At 37.3% G+C, this 12,090-nt stretch overlaps 1 protein-coding gene across 6 annotated transcripts in view; it reads right to left on the bottom strand.

The window, feature by feature from the left end:
- DMD (dystrophin) overlaps positions 1–12,090 on the bottom strand; it is a 2,671,852-nt gene that overhangs the window by 1,604,637 nt on the left and 1,055,125 nt on the right. For all 6 annotated transcript variants that reach the window (XM_070365439.1, XM_070365442.1, XM_070365443.1 and 3 more), the window contains one exon: positions 3,138–3,288. In XM_070365439.1, the coding sequence (XP_070221540.1) occupies positions 3,138–3,288 (151 nt within the window). The remainder of the gene's footprint in view (positions 1–3,137; positions 3,289–12,090) is intronic.

Genomic DNA, 12,090 nt, shown 5'->3' with positions numbered 1-12,090 from the left:
CACACACACATACATATACATACATATATATATATATATATATATATATATATGAAATTGGGTGAGATACAGATTTAGAAGGTCTGAGTTAAGACAGCAGATATTTCCTTTCAAAGCCATAAATTCAAGAAGCACAGACTCCTGAATAGAGCTGTCAGATAAAATCCAGGATGCACAGTAAAACCTGAATTTCAGCTGAATAATAACTAATTTGGGACAAACTTTTACTAAAAAAAAAAAAAAAAACCTCACTGTTGATGTGAGGTTCAAATTTAACTAGGTTTAACTAGACTAGGCTTCTTGCATTTGTATTTGCTAAATCTGGCTACCTTAGTCTTGGACCAGTCATGAAGGTTCTTCTGTATGTGTGTGTGTCGTGCACATGTGTGTCCTGATGGACTGAGCAAGACTCTGTTCCTACAATAAAATCCAGAGCTAGCTAGTTTTATAATGGTTATTAGAATTATGCATTGTCTAGAATTAAGCATTGTCACAATGCAAATGATTTAATTATATATATATAAAGCGTTAAAGACTCACAAAAAAACTTAGAGTAAATGAATTCACTAAAGTTGCAGGGTACAAAATCAATATACAAAAACCTGTTGTATTTCTATACAATGACTAAAAATATCAGAAAGAAAAATATTTTTAAAATCCAATTTACAATTGTATCAAAAGAATAAAATGCCTAGCAAGAAATTTAACTTTAATTTGCCTAGCAACAAGTTTGACCAATGAAGTAAAAGACGTGTATGCTGAAAACTGTAAGACACTGATGAAAAAAAACTGAAGACACAAATAATTGAAAATATATTCCATTCTCATTGATTGGAAGAATACTGTTAAAATGTCCATATACCTAAAACAATCAAGATATTCAATGCAATCCCTATCAAAATTCCAACATTTTTCATAGAAATAAAACAAGCAACCCTAAATTTTGTATGGAACCACAAAAGACCCCGAATAACCAAAGAAATCTTTTAAAAAAAAAAAAAAGAATAAAGCTGGAGACATCAAGATGCCTGATTTCAATTCATATTATAAAACTACAATAATCAAAACAGTACAGTATTGACATAAAAAACAGACATATAGATCAATGGGATAGAATAGAGAAATGAACTCAAGCATAAATGGTCAATTAGTTCACAGCAAAGGTCCCAGAAGATACAAGGGGGAAAGGACAGTCTCTTCAAAAAAATGGTACCAGGAAAACTAGACAGGAACATGCAAAATAATGAAATTAGACTGGTATCTTTTACTTTATACAAAAATCAACTCAAAATGAATTAAAGACTTGAATGTAAGAGCTGAAGCCATAAAACTCCTTGGAGAAATCATAAGTGGTAAACTCCTTGACATCAGTCTTGGCAATTTTTTGGATCTGAGCCCAAAATCAAAACAAACAAGAGCAAAAATAACTAGTGGGAATGTATCAAACTAAAAAGCTTCTGCACAGCAAAGGAAACCATGGACAAAATGAGAAGGTAATTATCAAATGGGAAAAAAAAAAACACTTGCAAAGCATATATCTGATAGGGGATTAATATCCAAAATATATATAGAACTCATACATCTCAACAGCAAAAAGATACATATCTGATTTTTGAAAAAAGGTCAGAGGTTTTCTTTTTCCAAAGAAAACATACAAAAGGCCAAAAGACACATGAAAAGATGCTCAACATCACTGAGGAACTGCAAGTCAAAACCACTATTATCAAAAAGACAAGAAATAACAAATGTTGGGGACAATGTAGAGAAAAAGGAATCCTAATGCACTTGTTGGGAATGTAAACTGTCACAGCCACTGTGAAAAACAGCATGGATATTCCTAAAAATAATTAAAAATAAAACTTACATATGATCCAGCAATTCCATTTTTGGATATTTATCCAAAGAAAACAAAAACACTACCTTGAAAAGATATATGTACCCTCATGTTCATTGAAGCATTATTTACAATAGCCAAGATATGGAAACAACACAGGAGTTGTTTCCTAATTCATCATTGACAGATGAATGCATAAAGAATGTGTGATGTATATATATATTGGAATGTTGTATATATTCCACAAAAAGACAAAAGAATAATAAAATCTTGGCCATTTGTGACAATTTGGATGATCTTAAGGGAATTATGGTAATAAAACAAGTCAGACAAAGACAAATATTGTATGATTTCACGTACATGTGTAATCTAAAAGTCATTACAAACAAACAAAACAAAACTTACTGACAACAGAATGGTGGTTGCCAGAGGGGAGGGGGCTGGGGCACCAGGTGAAATGGATGACCTGGCCCAAGTGGTGCAAACTTCCGGTTATAAAATATGCAAGTCACAGGGATGTAATCTATAACATGGTAACTATGATCAATAATATTTGGGTACATATTTAAAAGGTGCCAAGAATGTAAATCTTAAAAGCTCTCTTCACATACACAAAAAGGATTTTGAACTTTATATGGTGATGGATGTTAACTGTAGACTTATTGCACAGATCATTTGGCAGTATTTACAAATACTGAATCATTATACTGCTCACCTGAAATGAATATGTCAATTACACCTCAATAAAAAAAAATGGATGCTGAAAAGAAAATTTCTGTAGAAATTCTAATCACAGAAACAATAAATACTTGCAGGTAACCAGGGAGCATAACTGTAAATGTACAAGATAAGATGGAAATATTAAAATTATTAGATGCTATATTTGACAGGAAAGCACTGTTACAGATGTCCATTTTTCATTAAGCTTGGCCTGCTGTAAGCAGACCTTATAAATTGAAGGTAAAAACACGTTTAAAAAAATCTTGCCTTATTACGTAAATTTGCTTTTCAGGTAATCCCTACAGAGACTCTCTTCTGGAAAACCAAAATTTTTATAAATCACATAGCCACATTGTTCTCTTCCAGGAATATATTTGATTTTTTTTTCAAGTATGAAAAGCCTAGTTATTTTGTATTCAAAAAAGTAAACACTGCAAAAATATTAGGCAAGAATTATTTTAAACCTTTTCTCATTTGAAGCTTTCGTTCTCTCTTATCTGAAAACATGGCATGTGTATGTATGTAATACACATATACGCAGTTTGTTTTCCACATGAAAGCAAATAGCATAAAATATACTAACCTTATGTTGCTGTACTTGGCGTTTGAGGTCCTCAAGATCAGGTCCAAGGGGCTCTTTTTCCATTTTCCTTGTTCTCTCTTCTGTTTTTGTTAACCAGGCATTTAACTCTTTCAGCTGCTGATTCTGGAGATCCATGAGAACTTTATGTAAACTGAAAATTTGAAAGATACCTAATTATTGCTTCTGTCAAAGCAACTTTACTATTATTAAACCTATCACTAGGTAAAACTATTGACATTTGAATGTGTGTTAACATGGTTTGGCATTTGTTGGACATTAAGAAAGAAGGTGAATAAAACCCATAATCAATCACCTCTGAAGGTATTCTTTCTTCAGCATATGATAGTCCACACATTCCAATTTTTAGAACATTTCACACAGCTAACTAAATGTGAACATGATAAATAAAGTGAGAGCCATCTCTGGTAATTGAGCTAGTAATGTACCCTGGCAATTGTTTGCTTTTATGTCCATTACTTTAATATATGTGTGGTGGAAAACATGGCTACAAATTCTGTCATGCCATTAAGAGATGGAGTCAATGTTCCATGCTCATGAATATGGACTGGCCTTGTGATTTGTTCTGACCAACACAATATGGCAGAAGTGACATTATACCAGTTCTAAGCATAGGCTGTAAGGAATGAGCACCATTTGTATTCTGTCCCTTAGGATCCAGCTGCAATGCTGTAAGGAAGCCCAAGCTGACTACCGAATGATTAGAGACCATCCTGAGAGTAACTCTGGAGGATAAAAGGCAATCTTAAAAGTTATGCTTCCTGATGAATGAAGCCCGGTGAGTGACCCCAGCCATACCGCAATCTCAGAACAACCACCTAGATGAGCCCTGACCATATTCTTGATCTACAGAATCATGATGTAATTATAAATTTTTGTACTAAGCTGCAACTTTGGAGTCATTTGTTATGCACAAATAGATAAGTGAAATAATTTTTTTTTTCTTTTTGTCAAGGATGTATACATTAGTGGGCTGGGCAATGGATTTAAAGTCCAAACACTTGGTTTTAGTTCACAGTCTGGCTATATGCCTTAGACTAAGTTTTTAAATCTTCTCAGTGTGAATATCAGCATCACAGACATGAGATGAAATCTTGCTTATCAACCACACAACTTCATGCTGCTAAGTCACTTTGTGTCCGACTCTGTGCAGCCCCAGAGATGGCAGCCCACTAGGCTCCTCCGTCCCTGGGATTCTCCAGGCAAGAACACTGGAGTGGGTTGCCATTTCCTTCTCCAATGCTTGAAAGTGAAAAGTGAAAGTGAAGTCGCTCAGTCGTGTCCGACCCTCAGCAACCCCATGGACTGCAGCCTTCCAGGCTCCTCCGTCCATGGGATTTTCCAGGCAAGAGTACTGGAGTGGGGTGCCATTGCCTTCTCCAACACAACTTCATAGTAAGGATAAAAAGTAAAATTTTGGTTTTTTCATCTATTAATTTAACAAAATGTTGAGAGACAAAAGAGAAGTGTTAGTACAAATTTTAAGATAAATATTCTTTATGAAGGCATGTTTAAAGCATTTTTGAGAACCATAGTATACTGCAGACTGATCTTAAAATGTCAATAAGGAAGGCATAATTTCAATTATTTATTATTCTTATTTATAAAATTTTTACCAGAAATTTCCATTAATCAACATATTTAAACATATAAAATACACACATAACTGAGAGTGTTTAAAATAATTTCAGTTCAGTTCAGTAGCTCAGTCGTGTCCAACTCTTTGTGACCCCATGAATCGCAGCACACCAGGCCTCCCTGTCCATCACCAATTCCCGGAGTTCACTCAAACTCATGTCCATCGAGTCAGTGATGCCATCCAGCCATCTCATCCTCTGTCGTCCACTTTTCCTTCTGCCCTCAATCCCTCCCAGCATCAGAGTCTTTTCCAATGCGCCAACTCTTTGCATGAGGTGGCCAAAGTACTGGAGTTTCAGCTTTAGCATCATTCCTTCCAAAGAACACCCAGGGCTGATCTCCTTTAGAATGGACTGGTTATACCATTTATCATTACAGCTTTAACCTTTTAGAGACACAGGTCCCCTGAGGCACATTGTAATCAGAAGTCTATGAGAATGAGCTTTCGTTTATCAAACAGAAAAAGTAGACATTTTCTTTTTATGGGAAACAACATAAAGCATCCATTTAAGTGGAAGCAAAAACTCAAAGTTGCTAGTTTAAGTTTCTTAGACAATGAACACCATCCTGGCATTGCAAGGTATATAAATCTTTTACTTTATTGGTTCAGTCTATCCCTTGAGAACTGACTTGATAACAAGATTTCATGAGAATTGGCTGCAATATAATTCCTTGTGTTTGCTGTTTTTCCTGCCTGGTTTGTCCTTACATTGAGCTAAAAATCTCACATTTCAGAAACTAAAGAAAAACATTCCATATTATTATTTATAGTTGAAGAAATGTTTCAAGTCAAACATACATGTGTTAGTGTTAATAAGGAATTTCATTTTAAAATATCATTTTTTTAACTTTTGGAGAGATGTTTCATCTAACAAATATTCACTGGGTTCCACATCTATTCTAGAAACTCCTATTTGTTAGAGATGGACAAAAGAAAACATCCTCATATTCAAGTAGCTTAGAGACTTTTAAGGAAATATCTATGTCAACAATTATAACAGTATGAGGAAATCATTATGGTTATATTTGTATACATTCAGAGGGGACATAAAAATGGCTCCACGTTGACCTGGGCTCTTTCCGAATGATGTCATTACACAACACAGAACCTGAGAGTTGAGACTTGAAGAACTGAGTCATATACTTATTAAATGTAGAATTACTGAGTACTTAGATACTACGAATGGTGAAGCGACAAAGACCTTTACAGTCATGGAGCTTACCTTCTGAATGGGGGTCACAGATAATATATAGCTCCTGAGGCCATTAATTAATTGTAATTGAGATCATGCTATGAAATGAAAGTAACTGAATTGAGTTCATGACGTAAGGAAAGACTTTTCTGAAGCACTAATATTTGAATAAGTCTAAAGTCTTGAGGAGGTAGTGAAGAGGATGGGGTAAACAGTTTTTAAATAGAAGGAATCACCTGTGCAGATTTTCTAAGGCATTAGAGGATCAGGAAGGCGTTTGATGATATAAGGTGTGGGAGAGCCATACAATGTCATACCTGACACTAACCCATGAGTTCTGGGAAATTTCTTGAGCTCTGCCTGAAAATGTGAAGTCTGAACCTCAAGTAACCTTTTATGTTTAACAGTGATTTCGCCTTATGAACCTAGACTCAGAGACTATCCACTAAGAATGGATGTACCAAAAAGTGCTTTCTCAGGTATTGCATCTTTTATAGGTGGAATGTAAAAATATGGAGCTGAAGGTTCTTGGAGGAGGGGCTGGCATGGTTGGGTGGAAAATGGTGTATGGGGACACTCAGTGTGCAGCCTGTGTGGTTCAATATTTTAATGACTGGTACAATCACATCACTGTATCCCAGCCAAAGAAATCCTGCTTTTCCTCTCTAGACCAATGGTTCTCAAAGTGTGGTCACTTGAAACAACAGCATCATTCCATCCTCTTGGGGGATGTCTTAGTGTGTGTGTGTGTGTGTGTGTGTGTGTGTGTGTATACACACAATGAGCTTATGTGTGTATATACACATACATATTTATATACAGTGTGCATATATGCGATTTTAATGCATATAAGAGATCATATCGCTTAGGATGAAAAATCAACTAAAATTAAGTAAAAATTTACTATTTTAAGGAAAAGTATTAAATATATAATGATAAAGACAAGTGCAGAGATAGGAGAAATTGTGAAAGTGGAGCATAATTAACTTGGTTTGAAAAACACTTAAAGATTACATTTGGTCCTCATTATCACTTAATGAAGTAGTTAATACTGGTATTTCAATTCTGAGGACACTGAAACTTGGAAAGGTTAAAGAACTTGCTCAATGTATCTCAGTGACATGTAAGTCAGTATATAAATACTAAGCTGTGACCCAGGTCTGTGCTCTTAACCTTGAATCATTTCCTTCTTTATTGATAAAACGTTATACTAGGTTGGGTCATATGAAGTTGCTGGTGTTTGAGGTTTTTATTCTGTAAAAATGATACTTTCGTTCTGTTCAACTGAAAACACTGTGAAAATGAGAAAGTCTACATTTCCAACTAACATTCTCAAGATGAAAATAAATTAGGGAAATTTATCAAATTCATAAAATAAAAATCTACCACCCACAGGCAAGGAAAGATTTTGCATTTTTCTTGGTTTCATTTTATGGTTTTCAAGTGGTTATTTAGAAAGGGACATAAAAATCAAAGGGAGAATGGAGCATAAATATATGACTGGCACTCGAGAGAGGAAGCAGCTGAATTGGAATAAAATAGCTTCAGACAGAAGACAGTCCTGACAAAGTCTAGAGACAGAAGCATGTCAGGATATGACAGGACGAACTGCTGCAGCCAGCCTCCCACTGTAAAAGTACCTGAGGACAGATGGAGACCAGTGAGGCCAATACATGGAAAGAGCTTGCAACTCTGAGGACACAACTGAGTCACAGACTGAATGGTTTGGAGTCACTCCAACTGTAGATTTATTGTAATATAAGATGATAGATAATGGCTTTAACCAGTGCTTCCCAAATTTTAATGTGCATATGAGTCACCTGGGACTATGTCCTCATGGATTTTAACTCAGGGGGTCTGAGGAGGGGGCTGAGATTCTTCATTTCTAGCAAATGTCCAGGGGATGCCAATGGTCCTGGTGCATGGATCACACTTCAGGAAGCAATGCTGCAAACCACTTTGAGTCTGGTTATTTGTTAGGGGCAGTAAAAAGCACCTTGCTGCTGCTGCTAAGTTGCTTCAGTCGTGTCCAACTCTGTGCGACCCCATAGACAGCAGCCCACCAGGCTCCCCCGTCCCTGGGATTCTCCAGGCAAGAGCACTGGAGTGGGTTGCCATTTCCTTCTCCAATGTATGAAAGTTAAAGTGAAGTCGCTCAGTCGTGTCTGACTCCTAGTGACCCCATGGACTGCAGCCTACCAGGCTCCTCCATCCATGGGATTTTCCAGGCAAGAGTACTGGAGTGAGTTGCCATTGCCTTCTCCGAAAAAGCACCTTAAGGAATACCATTTTCAAATATTTGTATATGGAGGTCTGTCTCCCACCTCACATCCACTGCAGGAACATCACCTTCATGAACAGAAAAGAGATCAACGCAAACATAGGATTTGCTTCACAGAGACTCTGCTGGACTTGGGGGAAGCATTTATTCCCTAATCAGTAGTGCCCAGTAGAAAGTGAAAGTTGCTCAGTCATGACATTCAGTGAAGGTGAAAGTTGCTCTTTGTGACCCCATGGATTATACAGTCCATGGAATTCTCCAGGTCAGAATACTGGAGTGGGTAGCCTTTCCTTTCTCCAGGGGATTTTCCCAGCCCAGGGATCAAACTCAGGTCTGTCATTACCAGCAGATTTCTTACCAGCTGAGCCATCAGGAAGCCCAAGAATACTTGAGTGGGTAGCCTATCTCTTCTTCAAGGGATCTTCATGACCCAGGAATTGAACCAGGGTCTCCTGCATTGCAGGCAGATTCTTTATCAACTGAGCTACTAGGGAAGCAGTTTCTATTCTAGATCTGCTCTTGTTGTTCAGTTGCTCAGTTGTGTCTGTCTCTTTGTGATCCCATGGAGTATAGCATGTCAGGCTTCCCTGTCCTTCACCATCTCCCGGAGCTTGCTCAAACTCATGTCCATTGAGTCGATAATGTCATCCAACCATCTCATCCTCTGTAGTTCCTTTCTCCTCCTGTCTTCAATCTTTCCCAGCATTAGGGTCTTTTCCAATGAGTCGTCTGTACCCATCAGGTGGCTAAAGTATTGGAGCTTCAGAATCAGTCCTTCCAATGAATATCCAGGGTTGATTTCCTTTAGAATGGACTGGTTTGATCTCCTTGCAGCCCAAGGGACTCTCAAGAGTCTTCTCCAACACCACAGTTCAAAAGCATCAATTCTTCGGTGCTCAGCCTTCCTTATGTTCCAACTCTCACATCTGTACATGACTACTGGAAAAACCATAGCTTTGACTATATGGACCTTTGCCAGTAAAGTGATATCTCTGCTTTTTAATATGTTGTCTAGGTTTGCCAGACAATAGAGGTATTACCATCAATCCTAACGATACAGGAAATACTATTAGCCCCAATTTACAGATGGGTAAACAAAGGTTTACCTGAGTCAAAAGGCAAGCAATGGGGGGTGGGGGATGGGAATTGGGCATTGTGGCCCTGGGGTCTGCTTCACCATCATGCTGTCCAGGTGGCACTAGTGGTAAGAATCCACTTGCCAATGCAGGAGAAGCAACAGACATGGGTTTGCTTCCTTATCAGGAAGATCCCTTGAAGGAGGAAATGGCAACCCACTCCAGTATTCTTGCCTGGAGAATCCCACAGAAAGAGGAGCCTGGTGGGCTACAGTCTATGGGGTTGCAAAGAGTCGGACACAACTGAGCACACAGCACAAGACATACCTTTACTAATGTTACTTCATTTTTAGAGATAACTTTTAAATCTATTCCTCATTTCATTTATGTCAGTGATTATCAAGAAGGAAAAACAGAAAAATAAAAGGTCAGTTAGTAGGATTTTCTCAATTTTTGTCATTAACAGATCATTTTACTCTTTTTTCTCACTTAAATGAGGAGAGTCAAATCCTTTAGCATGAGGTCTCCATTAATGATAGAAACCCCAATACACTTTGAGACCCAATTTCAATCAAACATAAGGTGACAAGGGAAAATGAATGGCCAGACATTTTAAACATTTGTAACGTTCCATTAAATGTATGAATCAGAAAACCTGATAAACCCCTGGCCAAAAAAGCAAACATTGCTTTAAAATAGAAATGCAATAGTGGTAAATTTAAAGAAAAGTTTCAGTAACACATGTACAAACACATAAAGGCTTTCTGTCATATGGCAGTAATGAATGGGCTATATGAAGCACATCCATATTTTTCAATTCTCACAGTTTTGAACATTTCTCAAAGCTCACTGAATGCCCTGTGAAACATAAAGCTCAAAACTAAGGATCCAATAAAATAGAGACCCCAAATGCATAAGACTCACCACCACTGTCACCTCTACCCTACCCCCTCTACTGCCACTGTCTCCATCACCAATCTCAGCCAGTTCCCTACATTTCAAGTCTATCACCAGCGTTTTTGCAGGTGGTTAATCCCTCCATCTGCCCTGCACCTCCTTGCCTCAAAAAAATCCATCCTCTCTCCTCCAAGTCCCAATGGCACCTTAAAAAAGACCCACTTGCAAAATCTGACACTGGTCAGTGGTTTTCTGTCTCTACATCTTAGGCACTGGAATAGTAGGAATTTCCAATGGAGAATGAATGGCAGATAAAAGTCTAACAGAATCCTATGAAGGGTTTCTTTTTTTCCCACCAAAATGAATGCTCATTCTCTTCTCTACAACATCAGCACTCCCACCAATAGGTGCACTGATATCTTGGGTCAGGGGAGAAAGCACAGAGACCAGGTCATACACATTTTCCCAAAGCTCCCACGAATTCTCATCATTACCATTCTATTACACCTTGCAACCTGGTCTTGGAGAGCACAGTCTTAATTCAACAGCCTCACAGGAAATATTTTAGAAAGAACTCGCCTGCAAAGTTTGCCTTTCAACAGAAATGAAAGTATCCACACTCCCTCAAAATCAAACGTGTATTAGTATTTATTTTCCCACAAAATGGAGTTGAAAAATAGTACTGTGTTTAAAAGGATTCTGTGAAACATAAATACACAGTTTTCAAAATACTGATCTATGTTATCCCTCCATCCATAAAGCTCAACAACAGTTTAATTATTGACATTCTTCAACTATACAGAGCAAAATTAAAGTTAAAAATGCAAACACATTCATTTGCATTTTGCACGTTTACATTCAAAACAGTAACAGGAACATAATAAAGAAGCTGCATGGCTGGATACAAAAGATTCTTGTGGCAAATACATTATAGAGACACTCAATTCAATCTTCCTGATTCAATACTTACAAAGTGAGTGATGAAACTCCCAGATGTCATCACAAACCAAGGAGGACTCAAATACAATGATTAGAAACCTGTTTAAATTATCTCTAGTGAAAATGAGGTATGGTGACATTCTGAGATCATAATCATTTGTACGACAGTAGAAGCTCACTCTCAACTTCAAAAATTATGTCACTCTATAATATCTGGCACACACTAGACACATGATAAATATTGCTTGAATGCATAAATGGTATCAATTATCAAATATAAGAAGATATAGTACAAAAATGTATATACTTTTCTAATCAGAAACATCAGAATTAATATAAAAACATCAGCTTCCATTAAATGTGCTCGTGTTAAGATAGTTCACTGATTTAATTAGCATCATTTTTGTTTCAGCCATAAATGAGAATGGTATAATTTTACCTGGCACACTGTTTCTCAAACATGCCTAGCTCACTCCTGCCTTGGAATCTTTATATTCGCTTTCCTTTGCCATAGCCATCAGCATGGCTGTTCCCTCCCTGTGATCAGGCCTCCCCTTAAATATTACCTTAAGAGGGAGGCCTTCCCTAACTGACCAAGTATGCACAGTAATTCAATGGGTCATTCTCTAAATCTATCCCCTGCTTTTTTTTTTTTTTCTTTTCCATCATTTAAAGCCATGTGCTATGGCATACATGTTGTTGTTTTTTAGTCACCAAGTCATGTCCGACTCTTTGTGACTCCCTGGACTGTAGCCCACTAGGCTCCTCTGTCCATGGGATTTTCCAGGCAAGACTATTGGAGTGTGTTGCCATTTCCTTCTCCAATGATATACATATTTTACATATTTTTCAACTGTCTCCTCCCATGAAGAAGGCATGCTCAATAAGACAAAGATTTAGTCTGTTTTGTC

The sequence above is a fragment of the Bos mutus genome, chromosome X, assembly GCF_027580195.1.
Source record: "Bos mutus isolate GX-2022 chromosome X, NWIPB_WYAK_1.1, whole genome shotgun sequence".
Lineage (NCBI taxonomy): Eukaryota > Metazoa > Chordata > Mammalia > Artiodactyla > Bovidae > Bos > Bos mutus.
The sequence above is the reverse complement of the archived record's forward strand: the minus strand, read 5'-3'. Positions and strand labels throughout refer to the sequence as shown.